Source organism: Scyliorhinus torazame, chromosome 1 (assembly GCF_047496885.1).
Source record: "Scyliorhinus torazame isolate Kashiwa2021f chromosome 1, sScyTor2.1, whole genome shotgun sequence".
Classification (NCBI taxonomy): Eukaryota; Metazoa; Chordata; class Chondrichthyes; order Carcharhiniformes; family Scyliorhinidae; genus Scyliorhinus; species Scyliorhinus torazame.
The window spans coordinates 403781353-403808926 of NC_092707.1; the positions used below are offsets into that span (position 1 = coordinate 403781353).

The following is a 27574-nucleotide window of genomic DNA, read 5'->3' on the forward strand; positions in this document are numbered from 1 at the left end:
CATTCCTCAATCGATCATAGCCAATTCACGCTTCATATGATTCTTTATTGGTTTCCTTTATAAAGATTGAGGACCCTAGACTCAGAGTCAACTATGTCACTCTCCCTCTTTATGAAGAATTCTATCATATTATGGTCGCTCATCCCCACGAGATCTCGTACAGTCAGATTGCCAATGATTCTGTTCTCATTACACTGTACCCTAGTCTAGGATGGCCTGTTCTCTAGTTGGTTCCTCAACATAGTGGTCCAGAAAACTTTCCCACATACACTCCAGGAATTCCTCCTCTCTGGTATTCATTTCATTTCATTTCATTGTGACTAATTTTATTTGACCAATCTATATGCAGATTAAAATCACCCATAATGACAGATGTTTCTTTATTGCACGCGTCTCAAATTTCCTGTTTAATGCCAATCCCAACATCAGTTTGCGGGGTCTATATACAACGCCCACTAACGCTTTTTGTCCCTTGGTGTTTCTCAGTTCGACCCACACAGATTCCACATCGTCGGAGCTAATACCCTTCCCCATTAATTTCCTCTTTAATCAGCATTCAACTCCACCCCCTTTTTCTTTTTGTCTGTCCTTAAATACTGAATACTCCTGGATGTTCAATTCCTATCTGTGGTCACCCTGCAGCTATGTCTCCATAATCCTGATTATATCATACCCGTTTACATCTTTTTACGCGATTAGTTCATCCACTTATTGCGAATATTCCATGCATTAAGATGCAAAGCTGTTAGGCTGGTCTTTTTAACAATACTAGTCCCATTCCCAACATTTTTCTCTGTGACCCTGTTTGAATCTGGCCCTTGGTTTCTCTCCCTGTCACTTTTCTTATTTCCCTTTCTGTCTTATGTTTTTGTCCTTGATTCCCTCTCCTCCAACTCCTTGCATAGGTTCCCATCCAGCTGTCATTTTAGTTCAAACCCTCCCCAGCCACTCGAAAATAATCCCCCTGGGACATAATAATAATAATCACTTATTGTCACAAGTAGGCTTCAATGAAGTTACTGTGAAAAGCCCCTCGTCGCCACATTCCGGCGCCTGTTCGGGGAGGCCGGTACGGGAATTGAACAGACGCTGCTGGCATTGTTCTGCATTGCAAGCCAGCTGTTTAGCCCACTATGCTAAACCAGCCCCTATCAATCCCGCTCCTGCCCAGATTTAACCCATCTAGTTTGTACAGGTCCCACCACCCTCTGAACCGGTCCCAATGCCCCAGGAATCTGAAACCCTCCCCCTCACAGCCACATATTCATCCAATATATCTTGCTATTTTTACTCTGACTAGCACATGGCACTGGTAGTAACCCTGAGATCACTACCTTTGAGGTCCAACTTCTCAACTTTCTTCCTAACTCCCTTTAATTTTAAGAGGCCCTCACCAGAGGAAATAGACTCTCTGTAGCTAATCTATCAAAACCTTCGATCATTTTAAGCACCTATCATCCATCAACGTACAAAACGCAAGGGTACACACAAAAAAGTATCCAAATTTTCACAGAATCCCGCAAGAAGCTAGCCCTTCGGCCCATCGCACCCATGCCAGCCCTTTAACCGAGCTATCCAATTAGTATTATCCTCCAGTTTATTCCCGTTAACCATGCAGCCTTGGCATCATCCCGGTGATCGAGAAATAATCTGCCCGCTGGATTCAAAATATTCCAAAGCTCAAACGCAGAGGGTTTCAATTATTCATTTAAAAAGAGCAGCAATTTAAATTTTTTACTTATTCCAGTTCTGCTATTCTGTGCCGAAAATGCTGCTCCTGTCCCCAAAGCTGCCCTGTGCCATAGGTAAAGGTCATTTTCCAGTACCTCACCCAAGTGGTGACCTGGCTGTTAATCGTCTCAGTCTAAAGCAGAATAATCATGGACATTTACTGTAGCCACACAAAGAAAGTAGGTGCCCCAAAGTTTATTTTCTCAACAGTGAGCAGAGAAAGAAACTCAACTGAAGTCTCTTTACCAGCACCCCCCCCCCCCCCCCCCCCCCACCACCCCGTTTCCCTTGTTTCGACAAGTTCGTTCATTTCTATTCGAGGAAATGATAGTGAGGAAATGGCCACATTCTCCCAGGGCGTTGGCTCATACTGATAAGGGGGGCAGTTACTAATTTGAGTACAAAAGGAGGAAGGCCAGCCACGGCAGAGTTTCCACCCCAACAAACAGCTCCAGTTTTCTCTTTGAGAAAAAGGAAAATTTATTCCTCCTCGCTGCGAGGGGGCTTCTCACCATCTCCTCTTCCTTTGAACTGGGTGAGCTGAGAGCTCAGACTGTCCAGAGCCATCCCTTCTGCTGGAATGATCATGGGCAGCAACACAGCAAATGCTACAGTGACTCACACGTTACCTGACAATTTCTTTGGTAAGTTACACACAAACCCGGGTTGAAATAAGATGTAAAAAAATTGCGCTTTCTTTTGAAAGGTTTTGATTGAAGTATTTGAGCTGAATTCAAGGCCTCTCAGCTAATTCTTACTCCCCCCCACCCCCCCTTATTCACACTTTCCCCCATCGCTCATTCAGTTGCAGTATCTCCTCCCAGTCTACGTCTTACTTTCCTCCACTTTCGTATTTTCTCTCATTCTTTCATTCATTCCCTCTCTTTCTCTCTGTTTCTCGCACACTCTTTTACAACTTTCTCTGCCATTTAATTGCGTTCCATTGTATTCTCTAGGGCACTCTGACCCTCTCATTTTTCATTCAATCTCCTGTGTTTGCTTGGTATAGAGTGGCACGGTGGCACAGTGGTTAGCACTGCTGCCTCACACCACCAGGGACCCGGGTTTAATTCCGGCCTTGGGTCACAGTCTGTGTGGAGTTTGCACTTTCTCCCCGTGTGTGCGTGGGTTTCCTCCGGGTGCTCTGGATTCCTGCCACAGACCAAAGATGTGCAGGTTAGGTGGATTGGCCGCGTTGTGCTTTCGGAAGGTTGGTGAAGACTCGATGAGCCGAATGACCTCTTTCTGCACTGTAGGAATTCTATGTGATTCACTTCCATTATCGCAATTTCATTCTTGGTCACCTTGCCTCTTTCTCTTCCCCTGTCTCTCACACTCATTTATTCATTCACTCTACATCTTCCTTTCTTTCTTTCTGCTTCTACTCATTGTTGTTTGCCTGTCTCTCACTCGCATTCTCTGCTGCAGACAGAAAATTGAGAGATGGCATTTCAGGTGTTGTGGGCTGTAACCATCCGAAAGATCTGAAATGATCTCTTCCAGTTCTGAATATTCTGATGTTATAATAGTCCCTGACATGTTTCTATGCCATGATATCTTTCAGTCACCCCTTTTCCATTAGTTTGGCTCTTTCACACACTCTCTCTCTCTCTCTCTCACACACACACTCTCACACACACTCTCTCAATCACACTCTCTCACGCATTCTCTCTCTCTCACACTCTCTCTCTCACACACTCTCATCCATACACACAATCACACACTCTCTCTCACACATTCTCTCTCACGCTCTCTCTCACTCTCCTTCATACACACTCACTCTCTCTCACTCTCTCTTTCACACTCTCCTTCATACACACTCTCTCTCACACTCTCTCATGCACTCTCATTCTCTCACACTCTTTCTCTCTCACACTTTCTCGCACACTCTCTCACACACACTCTCTCTCACACACACTCTCACATTCTCTCTCACATGCACTCTCTCACACACACATACTCTCACACACACACTCTCTCTCACACACTCTCACACACACTCTCACATTCTTCTTCATACACACTCTCTCACAAACTCTCACACACACTCTCTCTCTCACTCTCTCACACACTCGCTCTCACATTCTCTCTCACATTCTCCTTCATACACACTCTCTCTCACACACACACATAAACTCTCTCTCTCTCACTCTCTCACACGCTCACACTCTCTCTCACATTCTCTCTCTCACACACTCTCTCTCACGCTCTTACACTCTCTCACTCTGTTTCACACACTCTCTCACACACATTCTCTCTCACACTCTCTCTCTCACACTCTCACTCACTTTCACACACTCTCTTACACTCTCTCACTCTCTGTTTCACACACTCTCTCACATATTCTCTCTCTCACACACACACACACTCACACACTCTCTCTCACACACACACTCTCTCTCTCACTTCTCTCTCATACACACACACTCTCGCACACACACTCTCTCATGCACACACTCTCACATTCTCCTTCATACACACCCACTCACACACTCTCTTTCACACACTCTCTCTCCCTCACTCTCTCACACACTCTCTCTCACACTCTCTCTCACATTCTCTCTCACACTCTCTCTCACACTCTCTCTCTCTCTCACACCCTCACACTCTCTTTCACACTCTCTCACATTCTCTCTCTCACATTCTCCTTCACACACACTCACTCTCACACTCTCTCTCATTCTCTCACACTCTCACATGCTCTTTCACACTCTCTCTCACAATCTCTCTCTCACACACTCTCTCTCTCACTCTCTCTCACTCACTCTCACAAACTCTCTTCCACTCTCTCACTCTCTGTTTCACACACTCTCACTCACACATTCTCTCTCTCACACACCTTCCTTCACACTCGCTCTCACTCACTGTCACACACTCTCTCGCTCACACACACCCTGTCTCACACACACCCTCTCACACACCGTCTCTCACACACACACTCTCTCACACACACCATCTCTCACACACACCCTCTCTCATACACACCCTCTCTCACACACACCCTCTCTCACACACCCCCTCTCTCACACACACCCTCTCTCACACACCGTCTCTCTTACACACCCTCTCTCACACACACCCTCTCTCACACACCTTCTCTCACACACACTCTCTCTCACACACCCTCTCTCACACACACCCTCTCTCACACACACCCTCTCTCACACACACCACCTCTCACACACACCATCTCTCTTACACACCCTCTCTCACACACACCATGTCTCACGCACACCCTCTTTCACACACACCCTCTCTCACACACTCACCCTCTCTCACACACCTCCTCTCTCACACACCATCTCTCACACACACCACCTCTCTTACACACCCTCTCCCACACACCATGTCTCACACACACACACTTACACACACCCTCTCACACACACCATCTCTCACACACACCATCTCACACACACCATCTCTCACACACACCAAGTCTCACACACACCCTCTTTCACACACACCCTCTCTGACACACACACCCTCTCTCTCACACACCCTCTCTCACACACACCCTCTCTCACACACACCATCTCACACACACCATCTCTCACACACACCCTCTCACACACACCATCTCTCACACACACCATGTCTCACACACACCCTCTTTCACACACACCCTCTCTCACACACACACCCTCTCTCGCACACACCCTCTCTCACACACACCCTCTCTCACACACACCATCTCTCTTACGCACCGTCTCTCACACACACCATGTCTCACACACACCCTCTTTCACACACATCCTCTCTCACACACACCCTCTATCTCACACACCCTCTCTCACACACCCTCTCTCACACGCACCCTCTCTCACACACGCCCTCTCTCACACACACCCTCTCTCACACACACCCTGTCTCACACACACCCTCTCTCACACACACGCTCTCTCACACACACCCTCTCTCACACACCCTCTCTCACACACCCTCTCTCACACACACCCTCTCTCACACACACCCTCTCTCACACACACCCTGTCTCACACACACCCTCTCTCACACACACCCTCTCTCACACACACCCTCTCTCACACACACCCTCTCTCACACACACCCTGTCTCACACACACCCTCTCTCACACACACCCTCTCTCACACACACCCTCTCTCACACACCCTCTCTCACACACCCTCTCTCACACACACCCTCTCTCACACACACCCTCTCTCACACACACCCTCTCTCACACACACGCTCTCTCACACACACCCTCTCTCACACACACCCTCTCTCACACACACCCTATCTCACACACACCCTGTCTCACACACACCCTCTCTCACACACACGCTCTCTCACACACACCCTCTCTCACACACACCCTCTCTCACACACACCCTCTCTCACACACCCTCTTTCACACACCCTCTGTCACACACACCATCTCTCTTACACACCCTGTCTTACACACACCCTCTCTGACAACCACCCTCTCTCTCATGTACCACCTCTCTCATGCACACTCTCTCATGCACCTTCTCTCTCACACCTTCTCTCTCACACTCTCTCTTACACACACCCTCTCTCTCACACCATCTCACACATACCATTTCTCTCACACACACCCTCTCTTACCCACTCTCACACACACCCTCTCTCACTCACACACACCCTCTTTCTTACATGCTCTCTCTCACACCCTCTCTCACACACACCCTCTCTCACTCACACACACCCTCTTTCTTACATGCTCTCTCTCACACCCTCTCTCTCACACACACCCTCTTACACACCCTCTCTCTCATGCACCCTGTCTCTCTCACACGCCCTCTCTCACACTCACACTCTCTCTCTTACACACACTCTCTTACATCCTCTCTCTCACACACACCCTCTCTCTCTCACACACACACCCTCTCTCTCTCTCACACACACCCTTTCTCACACACACACACACTTTCTCATGATATACAGACACACACATAATGATAGACAGACAAGCAGCTAATGGACACAGAGAACAGGCCATGCCCAATAAGCAGGCAGGACACTCAGGGGTGGGACCTGACTATAAAAGACATGAGGCCTCTTTCCACTGCTGAACATCTAGAGAGTCAATCAAGGGTGTTGTTACAATCTCACACTACATCTCTCTTACACACACTCTCTCTCTCACACACACACCGTCTCTCACACACACACCTTATCTCTCTCATGCACACCTTCTCTCTCTCATGCACACCCTCTCGCTCTCACACACACTCCCTCTCTCTCACACACACCGGGCGGGATACTCCGAAATGGAGGCAGTGTGTTCGCGCGATCGTGAACACCACCGAGGTTCACGACGGCGTGAAACGGCCCCTATCCCGACCGATTCAGGGCCCGATAATGGGCTAGGAGTGGCGCCGCATCATTTACGCGTGCCAGGCCTTGGCACAGCGTAAAGGCGGCGTCGCATACATGACGGGGCGAGCGCCGCATAATTGACGTCACCCGCGCATGCGTGGTTGCCGTCCTCTCCGAGTCCACCCCGCAAGAAGATGTCAGACGGATCTTGCGGGGCTGCGGAAGAAAGGAGGTCCCCCTTCAGAGAGGACGGCCCAACAATCGGTGGGCACCGATCGCGGGCCACACCCCATTTCAGGCCTCCCCTGGTGCAGGATCCCGCCCCCCCACCCCCCCCACAGGCCGCCCCCCCAGCGTTCCCACGCTGTTCCCGCCGGCAGCGACCAGGTGTGGACGGCGCCGGGGGAACCCGCCGTTTTGGGTTGGCCGCTCGGCCCATCCGGGTCTGAGAACAGCAGGGGTGCCGGAGAATCGTCGTTTTGGGTGTCTCGGGCGATTCTCTGGCCTGCGCCGCGTGGAACTCAACGGGGCCGTTCTCGCCGCTTGGGAGCATCGTGGGAGGGCGTCGGACCCAGGCGATTCGCCCAACCTGCGCGGGAGCGGAGAATCGCGCCCACCGTCTCTCACACACACACCTTCTCTCTCTCATGCACACCCTCTATCTCTCACACACACTCTCTCTCTCTAACACACACCCTCTCTCTCACATACCCTCTCTCTCTCACACACACACTCTCTCACACACACGCACCCTCTCTCACACACATCCTCTCCCTCTCACACACTCTCACCCTTACACACATACTCTCTCTCGCTCACACTCTGAGTGGTTTGACTACTGATCATTACCATCTTGTGTGATATAGTGCCAACATCCACATGTCGTTGTGCAGAACAAGTCTTTGCAAGAACATTTTATGTTTATTGCTGTTGTATCCAAATTAGGTTTGGAATCAAAACATAACTGCCTTTTAAAATCAAAAACTTATGATGCAGTTTTGACACTTCATTGAATGTCCACTTACAGATTCAGACTTGTTTGACTGTTGGTTTTGATCTGACGTCTAACCCGACTCGACAGCTGGGATTCCGATTTGAAACAATGGCCAGAATTTTACCAGGTGGCAGAGGCCCAGGAACCCCAGCTGCAGAAGTCTGGGGCCACCACAGGGCCCAAAACCCTCAGCTGATTTAACAGTTGTCAGGCTGCTCATAGGCTCGGCTTGAGTTTCCTGCCCCCATCTGAGAGGAACTCCCACCGGCAAGATATGCCAGACAATTAGGTGGCTCATAGCTCTCCAGACAGACCTAGCACTGCCACCAGGATCTGTGGCTGCTGCCGGAACTGCAGACAATCCACCATGAGGCGCAGTACTTGAAGGCAGGTACTGAGGTGAGTGGAGGGAGTTTCACCAGGGTCAGACAGGTAGGCCCCAGCAAGAGGGGTGAGGGACCGCCTTCCGGGGGCTGGGGGGTGCAAACAAATTGACCGAGTGCATTCCTCTCCACCACTCACACTGTCGCCCATTCCCAACTCCGACCAAAGAAGACAGTGACTTTTTCAGGCGGCTATCAAAGTGCAAGCAGGAGACAGTTGCGCATTTCATGGGCGGTTTGTGGCAATTTGATTTCCTGGAGGTATATGTAATAATTTAATTTTGAAATCCAAATCACAGAGATCTTAAAAGGCTTTGTTCATTTCTCCATAATTCCATAAAGGTCCACAAAAGTGGACCGGCAGGCATGAAGGTGATTTGAAGTGTGTCTACTTCAATGCGAGGAGCATCAGGAATTATGGATGGGATTCTCCCCTACCTGACGGGGCTGGGGGTCCCGGCGGGAAGGAGTGGCGTGAACCACTCCGCCGTCGGAACGACCCAAAGGTGCAGATTTCACCGCACCTTTAGGGGCCAAGCCCTCACCTTGAACATAGAACATAGAACATTACAGCGCAGTACAGGCCCTTCGGCCCTCAATGTTGAGCCGACCTATGAAACCACTCTAAAGCCCATCTACACTATTCCCTTATCGTCCATATGTCTATCCAATGACCATTTGAATGCCCTTAGTGTTGGCGAGTCCACTACTGTTGCAGGCAGGGCATTCCACGCTCTTACTACTCTCTGAGTAAAGAACCTACCTCTGACATCTGTCCTATATCTATCTCCCCTCAATTTAAAGCCATGTCCCCTCGTGCTGGACATCACCATCTGAGGGAAAAGGCTCTCACTATCCACCCGATCCAATCCTCTGATCATCTTGTATGCCTCAATTAAGTCACCTCTTAACCTTCTTCTCTCTAATGAAAACAGTCTCAAGTCCCTCAGCCTTTCCTCATAAGATCTTCCCTCCATACCAGGCAACATTCTGGTAAATCTCCTCTGCACCCTTTCCAATGCTTCCACATCCTTCCTATAATGCGGTGACCAGAATTGGATGCAATACTCCAAATGCGGCCGCACCAGAGTTTTGTACAGCTGCAACATGACCTCATGGCTCTGAAACTCAATCCCTCTACCAATAAAAGCTAACACACCGTACGCCTTCTTAACAACCCTCTCAACCTGGGTGGCAACTTTCAGGGATCTATGTACATGGACACCGAGATCTCTCTGCTCATTCATACTACCAAGAATCTTACCATTAGCCCAGTACGCTGTGTTTCTGTTACTCCTTCCAAAATGAATCACCTCACACTTTTCTGCATTAAGCTCCATTTGCCACCTCTCAGCCCAGCGCTGCAGCTTATCTATGTCCCTCTGTAACTTGTAACATCCTTCCGCACTGTCCACAACTCCACCGACTTCAGTGTCATCTGCAAATTTACTCACCCATCCTTCTACGCCCTCCTCTAGGTCATTTATAAAAATAACAAACAGCAGTGGCTCCAAAACAGGTCCTTGTGGTACACCACTAGTGACTGGACTCCAGTCTGAACATTTCCCATCAACCACCACCCTTTGTCTTCTTCCAGCTCGCCAATTTCTGATCCAAACTGCGAAATCACCCTGAATCCCATGCCTCCATATTTTCTGCAGTAGCCTACTGTGGGGAACCTTATCAAACGCTTTACTGAAATCCATATACACCACATCAACTGCTTTACCCACATCCACCTGGTTGGTCACCTTCTCAAAGAACTCAATAAGGTTTGTGAGGCACGACCTACCCTTCACAAAACCGTGTTGACTATCTCTAATCAAATTATTCCTTTCCAGATGATTATACATCCTATCTCTTATAAACATTTCCAAGATTTTGCCCACAACAGAAGTAAGGCTCACTGGTCTATAGTTACCGGGGTTGTCTCTACTCCTCTTCTTGAACAAGGGGACAACATTTGCTATCCTCCAGTCTTCTTGCACTATTCCAGTAGACAAAGATGACTTAATGATCAAAGCCAAAGGCTCAGCAATCTCCTCCCTAGCTTCCCAGAGAATCCTAGGATAAATCCCATCCGGCCCAGGGGACTATCTCTAATCAAATTATTCCTTTCCAGATGATTATACATCCTATCTCTTATAAACATTTCCAAGATTTTGCCCACAACAGAAGTAAGGCTCACTGGTCTATAGTTACCGGGGTTGTCTCTACTCCTCTTCTTGAACAAGGGGACAACATTTGCTATCCTCCAGTCTTCTTGCACTATTCCAGTAGACAAAGATGACTTAATGATCAAAGCCAAAGGCTCAGCAATCTCCTCCCTAGCTTCCCAGAGAATCCTAGGATAAATCCCATCCGGCCCAGGGGACTTATCTATTTTCACACTTTCCAGAATGGCTAACATCTCCTCCTTATGAACCTCAAGCCCTACTAGTCTAGTAGCCTGAATCTCAATATTCTCCTCAACAACATTGTCTTTTTCCTGTGTGAATACTGACAAAAAATATTAATTTAGCACCTCTCCTATCTCCTCGGACTCCACGCACAACTTCCCACTACTGTCCTTGACTGGCCCTACTCTTACCCTAGTCATTCGTTTATTCCTGACATATCTATAGAAAGCCTTAGGGTTATCATTGATCCTACCTGCCAAAGACTTCTCATGTCCCCTCCTGGCTCTTCTTAGCTCTCTATTTCGGTCCTTCCTAGCTAACTTGTAACTCTCGAGCGCCCTAACTGAACCTTCATGTCTTATCTTTACATAAGCCTCCTTCTTCCACTTGACAAGTGCCCCCTGCCGGAGTGGTTGGCACGCCGCCGACCGGCGGGAAAGGCCTTTGGCGCCACGCCAGCCGGTGCCGAAAGGACTTCGCCGGTCGGCGGAAGTCCGCGCATGTACGGGAGCGTCAGCGGCTACTGACAACATCCCCGTGCATGCGCAGGGGGGGGGGGTCTCATATGCGTCGGCCATGGTGAAGACTGTGGCCGAGGTGGAGGGAAAAGAGTGCCCCCATGGCTCAGGCCCGCCGGCGGATCGGTGGGCCCCGATCGTGGGCCATGCCACCGGGGGGGGGCACCCCCCGGGGCCAGATCACCCCACGCCCCCTCCCAGGACCCTGGAGCCCGCCCGCGCCGCCTGGTCCCGCCGGGAAGAGACGTGGATTAATTCTCGCCGACGGGCCAGGCATTCCAGCAGCGGGACTTCGGCCCATTGCGGGCTGGAGAATCGCCGGGGGGGGGGGGGCCTGGCGACCGGCGCGGCGTGATTCCTGCCCCCGCCGAATATCCGGTGCTAGAGAATTCGGCAACCAGCGGGGGCGGGATTCACGCCAGCCCCCGGTGATTCTCTGTCCCGGCGGGGGGGTCGGAGAATCCCGCCCCAGGTTGGTGAGCTTGAAGCATGGATTGGTACCTGGGACTACGATGTTGTGGCCATTACGGAGACATGGATAGAACAGGGGCAGGAATGGTTGTTGGAGGTTCCGGGGTTTAGATGTTTCAGTAAGATTAGGGAAGGTGGTAAAAGAGGTGGAGGAGTAGCATTGTTAATCAAGGATAGTATTATGACTGCAGAAAGGCAGTTTGAGAAGGATCTGTCCACTGAGGTAGTGTGCGTTGAAGTTAGAAATAGGAAAGGAGCGGTCACTTTGTTAGGAGTTTTCTATAGGCCCCCAAACAGTAATAGAGATGTGGAGGAAAAGATTGCAATGCAGATTTTGGATAGGTGCGGTAGTCACAGGGTAGTTGTCATAGGTGACTTTAACATTCCAAATATTGATTGGAACCACTATAATTCGAATTGTTTGGATGGGGCTGTTTTTATCCAGTATGTGCAAGAGGCTTTCCTCACACAATATGTAGATAGACCGACAAGAGGCGGGGCCACATTGGATTTGGTACTGGGTAATGAACCGGGCCAAGTGTTAGATTTGGTTGTGGAAGAGCACTTTGGAGATAGTGACCACAATTCGGTGACTTTCACTATAGCAATGGAGAGGGGTAGGAACATACGGCATGGCAAGGTTTATAACTGGGGGAAAGGTAGTTACAATGCGATTGGGCAAGAAGTGGGGAGCATAAGATGGAAAGAGGAACTGTCAGGGATAGGCACAATTGAGATGTGGAGCTTGTTCAAGGAGCAAATACTGCATGTCCTTGATATGTATGTCCCTGTCAGGCAGGGAGGAAGTGGTCGAGTGAGGAAACCATGGTTTACAAAAGAGGTTGAATATCTTGTCAAGAGGAAGAAGGGGACTTATGTAAGGATGAGAAAACAAGGTCCCAGCCAAGTTCCGCACACATGAGTGCTGCCTCAACCGGGACCTGGGATTCATGTCGCATCACATTCATCCCCCACCATCTGGCCTGCGAAATCCTGCCAACTGTCCTGGCTTGACACAATTCACACCTCTTTAACCTGGGGTTACCCCTATTTCTGGATCTGTAAACACTTAATTAACTGCAAATGCTCGCATTCTAAGCATTGTCTTGCATCTTTGAGTTTGTCTATATATATGTTTCTGGAATCTACGTCTTCATTCACCTGAGGAAGGAACAGCGCTCCAAAAGCTAGTGTTTGAAACAAACCTGTTGGACTTTAACCTGGTGTTGTAAGACTTCTTACTGTTAGAGATTAGTACTGAGGGAGTTCTGCCTCACATAGAATGGAATCATAGAATCCATACACTGCAGAAGGAGGCCATTCAGCCCATCCAGTCTGCACAACCCTCCGAAAGAGCACCCTACCTAGACCCACTCCCCTGGCCTATCCCACAACTGTGCCTAACCTGTACATCCCTGGAGATTAAGGGACAATTTTATCATGGCCAATTCACCTAACCTGCACATCTTTGGACTTCTGAAATGAGGTATTCGTCCTGGGTACCTGCTGTCGGTTCAAGTGGATGAAAAAGACCTTCTCAAAAATCAATTTCGGGGATATCTGCTGTGTATCTTGACCAATGCTTCTCTTTGAGCAAACAAAAGTGATCCAGCTCTTTATCTGTCCAGTTGTGGCCCAGTATTTATCCAGCAGCCAATGTCATCAAAACAAATAGTCTCTCCATTGTCACTTTGCTGTTGGTGGGATCTTACTGTGTACAAGCTGTCTGCCAATTTTCCTGCATTACTATAGTGACAAGCATTGGAGAAATGCTGAATTGTGAAGCATGTGTTTGTTTTCCTTTTGCAATGAGGGTCAGTATAGATGCTGAATGGGATTGCCAGTGTTCTGAACAGAGGTAATGTGTCTGTCTTGCCATTGCAGAAACATCTTATGGTTCAAAGTAGGCAACACGCCCATATATATATAAAATGTGAATGCAGCAATATCAGCCAAGCTGTAAAGTGTAGCAGTGTCACAGGGAGCAAGTTGGAGGGTTCAAGGCTTGGTGGAGAGGCTGCACAAGAGCTTTGTATCAACAGGAAACAGGGTGTATACAGCAATTTGTTCATCAGTTGCAGAGAAAATTGTTCCATTCTCCGCACTCTCTCGAGCATTATATTACACGCGGGGTTGGTGGGTCACACAGCCCTGTGTTGGAAATTAGCTCAGGAAATAGGTTTACTGGCTCTGTCACACAAGCTTGCTAAATGCTGGCTTCCTTGTCAACTACCTGGCTCAGTAGATAGCGTACTTGCATTCACGTCTGAAGGATGTGGATTTACTTACTGTTAATCCAATTGTGACAGGAATCCAGGTCCACCCTCTGCTCATGGAATGCATCACTCCCGGAGGTGCCATTCTATAGGTCAGAGGTTAAATTGAGGCCCTCTCTTTTTAATCAAGTATTTGTTAACAGTCCCACGGTTTGAAAAAGATCAGGAAGATTGCCCGCAGTGTGTCCTGGCCAACAAGTATTCCTCCCTTAAGCAACATTGGCAGAAGCCAGTCGACCTCAGAGCATTGTTGTTTATCAGGTCTTGCTGCTGACAAAATGGCCACCGGGTTTCTCTCCATAACAATAGTAATTAATTCCACATGAAACTTTTTGACCCGGATTAATTTTAAAAAAACTTGGCAGCCAAAACTAATACCACCCAAGAAGTTACAAAAAAGAATGAAATAGGATACAATACAGTGCCTCTCAATTTCAGTCTGCAGGGCACAGCGCAGGCTGAACATGGGAGAACGAAGGCAAGAGGCCCCAAACTGGCCCAGGAAACGCTCACTGAGCCTGAATGCATAGAGCCAAGACGATGCGACCATCAATTCACGCGAAACAGAGAGTAGATGGAAACTGTGGCTTTAATCGACTAGAACAGTGCCTGCCTGCGACTGCTCTGCGAGTGAGAGCCGCCATCAGGGCTGCTGCTCTTTATACCTCCCCTCAAGGGGCGGAGCCAGGGGCGTAGCCCACAAGGGCACCAACATGATACATTCCATGTAATATCGTACAATGGTCCATAGGTGGAGCCCACATGGGCAACAGCATGATACACTGAAATACATGGTGAATGGTTAATACAATACGTTCACCACATTCACCCCCTGTTGAAGTCCGGCGGGGGTGAAGGTTTCAGGTTCAGCCTGTCCGGCGCCCTGATCGTGCGCTGTGATCGCCGAAGCTCTGGTATCGCAGCTGGCCCAGGTGTCGAACTCATCCGTGCGGGCATGGGTAGTGAAGTCGTTCGTGTGGGTACAGACATGGACTCTGGGAGCGTGTCTTCTGGAGCTTCGTTCCTGTGGGTCGGTGAAAGGGGAGGGGGGGCAGAAGGGGGTGCGGGTGCCATGTAGTGGCGGGGGCGCTGGTCGGCGTAGGTTGGGTGGGGTAAGTTGGGGTAGCGGTGGTAGTGGAACCTGCGGGTGCCAGGTCCCGGAGGGAAACCGTATCCTGTCGGCCGCCGGGGTGTTCGATGTATGCGTACTGGGGGTTGGTGTGAAAGAGCTGGACTCTCTCGTCCAGGGGGTCGGACTTATGGCTCCTGACTTGTTTGCGGAGGAGGACGGGCCCCGGTGTCTTCAGCCAGGATGGAAGCGAGACCCCGGAGGTGGATTTCCTGGGGAAAACAAACAGGCGGTCATGAGGGGTCTCTTTGTGGCCATGCAAAGGTGGGACCTAATGGAGTGGAACGCGTCAGGGAGGACTCCTGCCAGAAGGAAACTGGGAGATTCCTAGACCGTAGTTCGGGTCCTAGAACTCCATTTTCCATGACGTAGCCGAGGATGGTTGGTCTGGTTGTGCGGATAACACATTTCTCCTTGTTATAAGTGAGGTTGAGGGTTTGGGCGGTTTGGAGAAATCTCTGGAGGTTGGCGTCGTGGTCCTGCTGGTCGTGGCCGCAGATGGTGATGTTATCCAAGTACGGAAATGTGGCCCGCAGCCCGTACTGGTCCACCATTCGGTCCATCATTCTTTGGAAGACCGAGACCCCGTTTGTGACGCCGAAGGGGACCTGGAGAAAGTGGAAGAGGCGGCCGTCTGCCTCAAAGGCCGTGTAGTGGTGGCCCTCTGGGCGGATTGGGAGCTGGTGGTATGCGGACTTCAGATCCACCATGGGGAACACCCGGCAGTGTGCGATCTGGTTAACCATGTCTGCGGTCCGGGGAAGGGGGTATGCATCGAGGTGCATGTACCGGTTTATGGTCTGGCTGTAGTCTACAACCATCCGGTTCTTTTTCCCGGTCCTGACGACCACGACCTGAGCTCTCCAGGGGCTATTGCTGGCCTCGATGATGCCCTCCCGCAAGAGTCGCTGGACCTTGGACCTGATAAAAGTCCTGTCCTGGATGCTGTACCGCCTGCTTCTGGTGGCGACTGGTTACAGTCGGCGGTGAGATTTGCGAAGAGCGGGGGTGGGTCGACCTTCAGGGTCGCGAGGCTACATACGGTGAGTGGGGGTAGGGGCCCACCGAACTTCAGGGTTAGGCTCCTAAGGTTGCACTGGGAAGTCCAGTCCCAACAGGAGAGGAGTGCAGAGGTCGGGGAGTACATATAGTTTAAAATCGGCATACTCAGCGCCCTGTATTGCAAGGGTTGCGGCAGTGTACCCCCGGATCTGCACTGAGTGCGATCCAGAAGCGAGGGTGATGGTTTGACGTGCAGGGAAGATTGGGAGCAAGCAGCACCTTACCATGTCTGGGTGAATGAAGCTCTCCGTGTTCCCGGAGTCAACCAGGCAAGGCGTTTCGTATCCATTGACCCAGACGGTCATCATGGAGCTCCGGAGGTGTTTTGGTCGCGGCTGGTCGAGGGTGACCGTGCCGAGTTGCAGTTAGCCAGCGTGGTCGGAGGTGCTGGAGTGATCCCAAGATGGCTGCCCCCATCGGTCGCACGTGTCGGGCGGCGTTGCAGATGGCGGCCAAGATGGCGGCCGCCGTCGGTCGCACATGTTGGACGGCAAGGAAGATGGCATCCAAGATGAGTCGCACGTGGCGGGCCGTGTGGGAGACGATGGCCAAGATGGCGGCCCCCGTGAGTCGCACATGTTGTGCGGGATGGAAGATGGCTGGCCCCACGGACAACACGTGGCAGGTGACGCGTCCGGGGGGGGCGGAGCCGGCAGGCACGCAGCCCCACTGCGGGGTCTGCGGGCCTGTGAGTCTGAGAGTCGGGCCTGTGAATTTGAGGATTTGGACATGGCCAGGCAAACTTTAGCGAAGTGTCCCTTTTTGCCGTAGTCGCTGCAGTTCGTGTTCCGGGCTGGGCATCGCTGCCTGGGGTGCTAATGCTGACCGCAGAATTAGCAGGGTAGCCCCCGTGTTGGGCGGGCAGCCGCGCGGCACAGGCCTGGGGTACTCTCTGGTCGGGAGTCCACGAGATGGTCACGTGATCAGACGGGAACGCGTTGAGGCTTTGGAACGCTACTTCTAGGGAGGAGGCTCGCTTTACCGTCTCTTCCAGGTCGAGGGCAACTTTCTCGAGTAGGCGCTGTCTCACGCAGTTGGACCTGACTCCAGCCACATAGGCGTCCCGGACGGCGAGGTCTATATGTTGAAAGGCCGTAACGGCCTGGTCGTTGCAACTTTGTGCGAGAACTTTGAGGTCGCATAGGTACTCCTCCAGCGATTCCCCGGAGCGTTGGCGGCGAGTGGTGAGGAGATGCCGCGCGTACAACTCGTTCACTGGCCTTACGTACAGGCGCTTCTGCATCGCGAGGGCGTCTGCATAAGTGGAGGCTTCCTCCAGTTGTACAGAGATTCGATGGCTCACCCGGGCGTGGAGGAGGCTCAGCTTCTGATCGTCGGAGACGGAAGGCGAGGAGGAGGCGGCGAGGTAGGCCTCGAAACATCGTAGCCAGTGCAAAAAAATCCGTTTGGCCTGTGGGTCGAGTTCCAGTCGGTCAGGTTTGAGGGCCGATTCCATTGTGGTGGTCGATTAAATTGATGCGACCGTCAACTCACGTGAGACAGAGAGTTGAAGTGAACAGTGGCTTTAATCGACTAGAACAGTGCCGGCCTGCGACTGCTCTGTTGGTGAGAGCCGCCTACAGGGCTGCTGCTCTTTGTACCTCCCCTCAAGGGGCGGAGCCAGGGGCGGAGCCCACATGGGCAACAGCGTGATACAGTGAAATACATGGTGAATGGTTAATACAATACATTCACCACACAAGACAAACCTGATATTGGGCCACACTTGGTGGAAATGGTGAGGTTCAGGTGACTGCAGAGGCATCCCAAAATTTGAGGTCTGGCGACTTCTGACCACCAACCTTTGGGTTCATTGTGCACCCTAGTCCTTTCCCTCACTTTCTCACTGCCCCTCCCACCCCCCCACCTTGTCGCTCCCCATTCTCTCCCCTCACTCCCTATCCTCCCAATGCCTCCCAATCATTACCCCATTTTTCCCAATCGCTCTCCCAGAACCTACCTGCTCTCAAAGCCAAGTCTGTAAAGATGGGGAGGGAAGCAACAGGACTGTAACTAATCCTGACATTATTATCATAGGGATGCCTGGCAACTTCAAATCAATGCTTCACTTGGACAGAAATTTCAAATCATTCAAAATAAAAGTGAAAATAGTGGAAAAGAGAGTTTGGAATGGTGATTGTGGCATTAATACAAAAACCTGTAGCAATTACCTCCATCTTTCCTCAGTGAAAAATGAAGCCAGTGTCAAGCTGTTCTTGTTGGTCTGTCTCTCCCATAGTCATTGTGAAGATAGCTGCCTCCAACTAAAGGAAGACCTTACATTCATATAACGCCTTTCACATCCTCAAGAAATCCCAAAGTGCTTTGCAACCACTGAATTACCTTAAAAGATAGTCACTGTGACTTTATTTATTTACTTTTTATTCATTTATGGGATGTGGCCATTTCTGGCTAGGCCAGCATCTATTGACCATCCCGATTTGCCCTTGAGAAGGTGGTGGTGAGCTGCCCTCTTGAACCACTGCAGTCCATGTGGTGTAGGCACACCCACTGTGCTGTTAGGGAGGGAGTGCCAGGATTTGGCCCCAGCGACAGTGAAGAAACGGTGATATATTTTCACGTCAGGGTGGTGAGTGACTTGGAGGGGAACCTCCAGGTGGTGGGGTTCCCAGGAATCTGCTGCTCTTGTCCTTCTAGATGGTGGTGGTCGTGGGTTTGGAAGGTGCTGCTTATGGAACCTCGGTGAGTTACTGCAATGCATCTTGTAGATGGTACACACGGCTGACATTGTTTGTCGGTGGTGGAGGGTTTGAATGTTTGTGGAAGTTGTGCCAATCAAGCGGGCAGCTTTGTCCTGGATGGTGTTGAGGGGCAGCATGGTAGCACAGTAGTTAGCACAGTTGTTTGACAGCTCCAGGTTCCAGGTTCGATTCCCAGCTTGGATCACTGTCTGTGCGGAGTCTGCACGTCCTCCCCGTGTCTGTGTGGGTTTCCTCCGGCTGCTCCGGTTTCCTCCCACAGTCCAAAGATGTGCAGGTTAGGTGGATTGGCCATGCTCAATTGTCCTTAGTGTCCAAAAAGGTGGGGTTACTGGGTTACGGGGATAGAGTGGAGGCGGGGGCTTAAATAGAGTGCTCTTTGCAAGGGCCGGTGCAGACTCGATGGGCCGAATGGCCCCCTTCTGCACTGTAAATTCTATGATTCTATGAGCTCCTTGAGTGATGTTGGAGCTGCACTCAGCCAGGCAAGTGGAGAGTGTTCCATTACACTCCTGACTAGTGCCTTGTAGATGGTGCACAGGCTTTGTGGGGGGGGGGGGGGGGGGGGGGGTCAGGAGGTGAGTCACTTGTCGCAGGATTCAGGCTGCAAAATAACTCAATACATATTGACCTCTCCTGAAAGGTTAGAATCTTGGAGATCACTCCCTAACAGCTTTCCCCTCTGCACACAACCCCGTTACAAAGGTCAGTTTCCGTTTTGGCCTTTGCCTCCCTGGTGGGCAGGAGATGAATTTTGCTGGGATGGAGGGACTCGAAGCCTCCAAAGTCAGGAGTGTGAGTCAGTGACATGGCAGGGTTTCTCAGGCTAGAGAAGATTAAGTTCACCTTAAGGGGTTCAATTCAGGATTCGTTTGGAGGTGGCAGTCGTTCATCGACTTCTTCAAGGAAAACTGACCGTCAGCAGAAGAGTGGGAGGGGTGGGGGGGGCAGTGTAGCACAATCAATCACTCACGAGGTGAGATGAGATGAAGTCAATCGATGGCTTTCTTACGCAGACTTGTTCCCCAGCAGCTCGGTTACAGAATGCGGCTGCTGGGAGAACCCGGGTTCTTATACTCCGCCTTACTGGGTGGAGCCAGTAGGCGGCAGATCCACTCAGGACCCAGTATCTGTCCACCAATAGCCTCTTGGCATCACTGGGTACCGTACTACCCCTAATACATACCACCACATGGGGGAGGCATGGCAGTGAAGAATACGGGTAGGGAATCTAATATATGGGTAGTCAGGAGGTAGTGCGGGGAGAAGTTGGGTATGTCACTGTGAGGTTGTTGAGTTTGTCGGTCCGCTCGGTTGGTTAGAGTGTTAAACTGTTAAAATTACAAATGCTTCAATAAAATGTTTTCTAAAGAAAACCAAAGGTCAGTTTCAAACCAATCGACTTAAAAAAGAGGCCACCCCACACCGATAGCATGTTCTCAGCAGGCTAAACAAGCTGAGAGTGGGAGTCAAGATTGGATGGGGAGGTGGTGGTTTAGCCATTCATCATATTTTACCAAAAACATACTGTTCTGGGGGCCCTATTGCATGTATTTGTGAGTGTATCTGTGCAGGTGAACGTGTGTAAGTCACTATGTGTGTATGTGAACCCAATAGTCTCCTCAATGTTTTGTCCAGGAAGTTAAGGGAAGTAAACTCTCACTGCAAGTTTCCAAAACTGATCTTAAAGCAATCGTCCTGATCTGTTATAAAAAAAAAATACTGGACATCCAAATTAGAAATAAAAAATACCGGAAAACCTCAGCTGGTCTGGCCTAATTTGTGGTCAGCGAAACAGAGTAAACGTATTGAGTCTATACGTCCGGTGTTCCTTCACTCAGTCTGCAAGCATGACCCTGGACTTCCTGTCGCTTACCATTTCATTTCACCATCTTGCTCTCTTGCCCACATTTCAGTCCCTGGCCTGCTGCAATGTTCCAGTGAAGCCCAATGTAAACTGGGAGAACATCTTCTGTTGAGGCACTTTACAGCCATCTGGACTTAATATGAGTTCAACAACTTCAGACCATGAACTCTGACCTCCATTTTGATACTTTTCTTTCTCGGAGGGCCACTGTAACTGGTTGTTGTGTTTTGCTTTCATAGAGTGCTGATCCTTAGTCTGCTATTAAACATTCTGCTATTTAACTTTTATGCCACTATTAGCACTTCCTTTGGTCTTTAACACCATCATTTACACTCCCTTTGTCTTGTGCCCATGGCACTTTTGTCAAATCTCTCCTTGCTCCCACCTATCACTGACCTTCTACTTTGCTCCATCCCCTGCTAAATTTAAACCCGATCATGGGCGTCATTCTCCGACCCCCCGCCGGGTCGGAGAATGGCCGTTGGCCGCCGTGAATCCCGCCCCCGCCCCCGCCGAAGTCTCCGCTCCCGGAGATTGGGCGGGGGCGGGAATCCGGCCGCGCCGGTTGGCGGGACCCCCCCGCTGGATTCTCCGGCCCGGATGGGCCGAAGTCCCGCCCAGGAATTGCCTGTCCCGCCGGCGTAAATCAAACCTGGTATTTACCGGCGGGACCAGGCGGCGTGGGCGGGCTCCGAGGTCCTGGGGGGGGGGGCGCGGGGCGATCTGACCCCGGGGGGTGCCCCCACGGTGGCCTGGCCCGCGATCGGGGCCCACCGATCCGCGGGCGGGCCTGTGCCGTGGGGGCACTCTTTCCCTTCCGCCTCTGCCACGGCCTCCACCATGGCGGAGGCGGAAGTGACTCTCCCCACTGCGCATGCGCGGGAAACTGACAGCAGCCGCTGACGCTCCCGCGCATGCGCTGGGAAACTGACAGCGGCCGCTGACGCTCCCGCGCATGCGCCGCATTTCCGCGCCAGCTGGCGGGGCAACAAACGCCATTTCCGCCAGCTGGCGGGGCGGAAATCCCTCCGGCGTCGGCCTAGCCCCTCAATGTTGGGGCTAGGCCGCCAAAGATGCGGAGACTTCCGCACCTTTTTGCCGGCGCGATGCCCGTCTGATTTGCGCCAGCTTTGGCGCCAGTCGGCGGGCATCCCGCCGTTGGGGGAGAATTTCGCCCTATATCTCTACCCCTCTTCAGCTCTGAAGAGGAATCATATGGCCTCGAAACATTAACTCTGTTTCTCTCTCCACAGATGCTGCCAGACCTGCTGAGTTTATCCAGCATTTCCTATTTTCAGTTCTTATACATTTAGTTAGTGCTTCACTCAGAGTCAGTTCAGGGTCAAGAGCTTGGTGTTTCTGGATTACTTTTTTCTCAACCTTTTTGAGTGTCTTCATTCTCAACGTCCCGAATGTTGTGTTCTGCTTCTTCATGTAGCATAAGCTGCTTCTTGATGTATACTCTGACAAAGAAAGGTTCAGACTTGGAGATAGGTTTAACACATTTATTGAACAGTTCACAATTCTCCTACTTGGGTTCGACTCTCCTGCTGATCTTGCTACACTAACTCAGTCTAACTAACCAGTCTGCTCCAATCCATGCGGTGGGTGTGATGCTTCCTGATCTGCCCCTGTCTCTCTGAGTGTCACCTATGGAAAGAGGAAGAACATGTGTGCCCTGTCCTTTTATATGGGTAGCCCCCTTGTGGTAGTGTCACCTCTGGTTGTATCTTGACTGCCCATTGGTCGTGTCATATCTAACTGACCTATTGGTTGAATGTCTGTGTGTCATGATGTCTCTGGTGCTCCCTCTAGTGTTTATTTAGTCTTAGTGTATTTGCATTAACCCCTTGTGTATTTACAGTGATACATTTCACCATAGCGAAGGAAAGCAACAACATTATAATCAGCTTTAACCTTTTCAAACAGAGATCCAGACCCAACTCAAAACAGTTTCAAGGAGATTGGAATTCATCTTGTAGTTGGGGTGAGGGTGGTGATTATTAAGATTTCACTTTGAGCTGATGGGATTTCAGAATCAGGGTCCACAGACATAAACCCATGTTGCAACCTTGTTCCTGTCAAAGACAAATCTGATCGTTGCCCTTCAGAGCCTTAGCCCCAACCCAGAAAAGTGGCCTAATGTTCCTGTGTTGATACTTCCCTTTCCAGATAGAAACCCTTCTGAGTGGGATGGCTAATTTAGTGTCAGCAACTGCAAAGGCCTCAATCCCAAGTTCGAGACTTGCTGGACCCAAACATACTTCAGAAAGAACCAGTGTAGAGGACTGGATCGAATTAAGAATATGACAACACAACGAACAGGAGCAGGAGTGGGCCATTCAGCCCCTTCGTGTCTTCTCCACCATTCAATAAGATCATGAATGACCTTCCACCTCAACTTAATTTCCGCCCCCCCCTATCCTCATGACCCTCAAATGATTCCTGAACATTGACCAAGCAACAAAATAGGAAGGACCATTCAGGTCAGGATGGTGTGTGACTTGAAGATGGTGGTATGCCCACAGTACTCTGGTGTGGGAGGTGTCCCAGCAGGCGGTGCAATGGTACTGACCTCGGTAGAGTTGTTGCTGTGCATCTTGTTGATTCTGTAGCCATAGTGCACTGGCGGTGTACATAAGAGGCATGGGGCTGGATATCACAGCCCCCCCCCCCCCCGCCGCTGTCAGGATTTTCCAGTCCCACCGAAGTTAATGGACGTTTGATCTGCTCTCTGTATTTTACAGCCCAGTCCCCACCACGATGGAGGTCATAAAATTCCACCCGTTCAATCCAGTGAGAGGTCGACAAACAAACACAGGCCATGAATGGCATTGAGTTTATTACGTGTTATCGTAGCTGCTCCCATCCAAATGAGTGGTGAGCGTTCCGTCAGTCACTGCTTTAAAGGAAATTGGATAAGTACCAGAAAGGGAAAAATGTTTACAATGCTACAGAGAAAGTTCGGGGAGGGTGAGGTTAGCTAAACTGCTCTTCCAGAAAGCAGCATGAGATCGATGGACCGAACGGCTTTCTCTGCCAGAACCATGATCACACTGCTGACTTGAATCAGGTGGATCATGGAGAGGCTTTGAGACATCAGGATGTTGAACCATGACAGCTGAAGACGATACCTCTCAGCCCCTGAAGCCTAAATTACAGACATTGATGACTTCAGCCTTTTCCTGTGTTAGTCACGTTGATTTGTGTTGATAGTGAATTTATCAACAAGTCCTTGGCTGTCTCAGGAATTTCCTGACATCTGGTGCATGTACATGGCTGCAGGAAGATGAAATAATGAAACAATGCCACAGTCCAAACATACCAACCATGCTTGCCAGATTGAAGAAACAATTACTGAACAGAACTTTGTTGCTCACTAATTTAATATTAAAAAAAATGTTTTTCAATGTCCTGGTTTGCAGAAGGCACGGTGAAGAAAATCCACCGTGTAAGACACCGCCAAAATGGTAAGAGTCCAGGCGAGCAGATTGTGTTAATTGTGGCTCAGTGAGAACTGCTGTCTCACAGTCATCACCCCAGCCCAACTCCGGCATCATCACAGTCATCGTGTGTCTGAGCCCCAGTCCAAATACTTCAACACAAAATCTAGGCTCACAGGCCAGTGGAGTGCTCCATTATTGGAGATTTGTTTTTAGTTAAACTGAGACTCCATCTGCCGCCTCAGGAAAATGTAAAAGATTTCAGACCACTCATCAATTTGTGATTGATAAGTGTTCTCCAAGTGTGTAATTAGGAATCTAGATGTGGCCAATTGCATTTCCCTTTTTTTAAAGGAATCATCGAATCCCTACCGTGCAGAGGAAGGGCATTCGGCCCACCAATCTGCACTGACCCTCTGAAATAGCACTCCACTCAACTTTCCCGACCCTATTTCTGTAGCCCCGTAACCCCTATACCTAACTTATGCATCCCTGGGCACTAAGGGGCAATTTTAGCATGGCCAATCCACCGCTTGCACATCTTTTGACTGCGGGAGGAAGACGGAGCACCCGGAGAAAACCCACGCAGACACGATGAGAGCGTGCAGACTCCGCACAGACAGTGACCCAAGCCGGGAATTGAACGGGACCTTGGCGCAGTGAGGCAGCAATGCTAAACACTGTGCCACCGTGCTGCCCATTTCTGATTATTTAATTAGCAATAGACACTGCTCTAAGTTCTTCACATGGTTGTGAACCTTTAACATTTGTGTTTATTTGTGATGAAATTGTTAATGAACTGTGAATGTGAGTGTTTTTTGATCAATGTGTCTGCTTCACTTCCATTGACCAGTGAGCAAAAATACACAGGCAAAGTACCTTTCCTTTGCTGCAGAGAGTTGCACAGGCTGGGTCATTAAGTATGTTCAAGGCTGAAATAGACAGATTTTTAATCAGTAAGGGAATCAAGGGTTATGGGGATAAGGCGTGAAAGTGGACCTAAGGATTATTACATCAGATTAGTCATGATCTCATTGAATGGCGGAACAGACTCGATGGGCCAAATGGCGCTAGTTCTGCTCCCACGTCCTCTGGTCATATTTACCCACATTGTGTACGTGAGGTGTTCTCTACGAAAACCAAATCAGCATAGTTGTACCTCTGGCTAGTCCAAAATCTTTCACCAGTGATGAAAATGCAGCCATTCTCACTCTTAATCTATTCTCCCTTCTCCACCTGTCTCTGTGGGCTGGATTCTCCGATCCCTGACGCCGAAATCGTGCTCGGCGACGGGATGGAGAATTTGTTTTGATGCCAAAATCAGGGGAGGCGCTGTTTTTCAGATACTCCACCCCCTGAAAAGCGGCGTACGAGTACGCCGCATGCCGTATCCACAGCCTCAGGCCATTGCCTGAGGCCCGACCCGCGATGCTCCGTCCCTGAGCAACCGAGTTCTCAACGTGGGACATGTGTGCTCACACTGTTCGGCGACCCCGCGTGGCGGCTGCAGACCCAGTCCAGCGCTGCCACAGTCGGAGAAGGGCCGATCCATGGGAGCACTGTGGGGGGCGGTCTGGGGCGGGGCACGCGAGCCAGCCGAAGGGGGGGGCACCATTTTAGCGGTCCGGGGCCGGGGGCTGCATCCGCCATGAAGCACAGCATGGCCGCTGCAGTCCGCTGGCGTACGCATGCACAGCCACGGACCCGGCAATGCTCTGGGCCGTATCGGCAGCGGCAGCTGGGAGCTCTATTCTGCCTGGCTGCTCATCCCCCCCCCTCCCTCCCCAGAGCAGGGAATCGGTGGTCATTTTGCACCAGTTTTCCTGGCGTAAAACACCACCGTTTTCACGCCGGCGTGGGGACTTAGTCTCCCAAACGGAGAATCCAGCCCTGTGTATCTGACAATGGCTGTCTTTATTCTGAGGTTTATCATCCAGCAGTCCCACTGATCCACCAGTAGAGGCAGTGCCACCTGGTTTATAAGATGCATCAAATTAGATCAAAAGAAAATAAAGGATAAAAGCAAAGAGAATTTGAATGTATCATAGCCAAGCTTCCCCGAATGGAGGAACCTGATTTTTTTTCAAGCTTGGTTTCACGGTCAGGGAAAAAGTGACACTGGGTTTCTCTCTCATACGTTTGAAACTCTGACCATTCTCAGGGATTCGTTAAGTTCAGGAGGGCCATAGAAATGATAGAGGATGAATGGTCAATGGAACATGATTTACAAATATTTTTTCCATGGCAAGTGGTCACCACGGGCAAGATCAGGATGATGTGTGCCTTGAAAGGAAACTTGGAGATAATAGTGTTTAGATTTGTCATTATTGTTGCTCTAGGACAGAGATCACAGGAGTCTGAATATTATTGCTCTCTCCCAAAGTTGATCTACAGTAACACTCCAGGATAATGACCATCTAAAGAAAGGTCATCCACCTGAAAGTTTCATCCTTTTTCTTTCTCCACAGACCTGACTTGCGGTAGCTAAGGATGATAGGAAAGATGTTAGCACGATGATACTGTCACTGGACCAGTAATTCAGAGGCCTTGCTAACATTCTTGGGGCAGGATCAAAGTCACGGCAGCTGTTGGAACTTAGGTCTAATTAATAAATCTGGAATTAAAACCTCAGTGATGACGACGATGAAACTATCTTCGATAGAAAAACCCACCGGCTCACTGATGTCCTTTAGGGAAGGAAATTTGCCGTCCTTCCCCGGTCTGACCTATATGTGACTCCAGACCCACAGCAAAGTGGTTGACTCTTAATGGCCTAGCAAGCCACTCAGTTCAATGAAGGGTAACTGGGATGGGTCATGAATTAAGGATGACCAATTTCCACTTAGAATTTTTATGCTGGCTTCGCCAGGAATTTTGCCAAGAATTTTTTAAAAAGATATAGTCGAGGGGCATTGAGTTGAGCTGCAACAATGATCTAAAGCAATGAGAGGACAGGTTGGAGGGGCTGAACGGCCTACTCCTAACTTGAGTGTTTGCAGCATTTTGTTTATCTTTCGGAGTTCCAGCAGCCATGGTGGAACTCACCTCAGGTAGGATGCCTACTTTCCCTCTCATAGGCTGGGATGTCCCAGTCCCGTCAATGGTAGGCATCGTCAGGCAGGCTGGATGGGAAAATTTGGAGAGTCCATTGAAACGTCAGTGGCTGCTCTCCAAATTTCTCATGGAATCCATAGAAAATCGCCACAGTGCAGAAGAAGACTATTCAGCCCATCATGTCTGCTAACCCTCCGAAAGAGCACTCTATTTCGGCTCACT

The 27574-nt window shown here is 50.2% G+C and overlaps 1 protein-coding gene across 1 annotated transcript in view; it reads left to right on the plus strand.

Annotated features, from left to right (window-relative positions):
- Positions 1–2181: 2181 nt before the first annotated feature.
- Positions 2182–27574, plus strand: part of LOC140428062 (myc target protein 1 homolog) — a 41064-nt gene continuing 15671 nt past the window's right edge. The window contains exon 1 of the mRNA XM_072514078.1: positions 2182–2375. Coding sequence (XP_072370179.1) covers positions 2312–2375 — 64 coding nt within the window. The 5' untranslated portion in view covers positions 2182–2311. The remainder of the gene's footprint in view (positions 2376–27574) is intronic.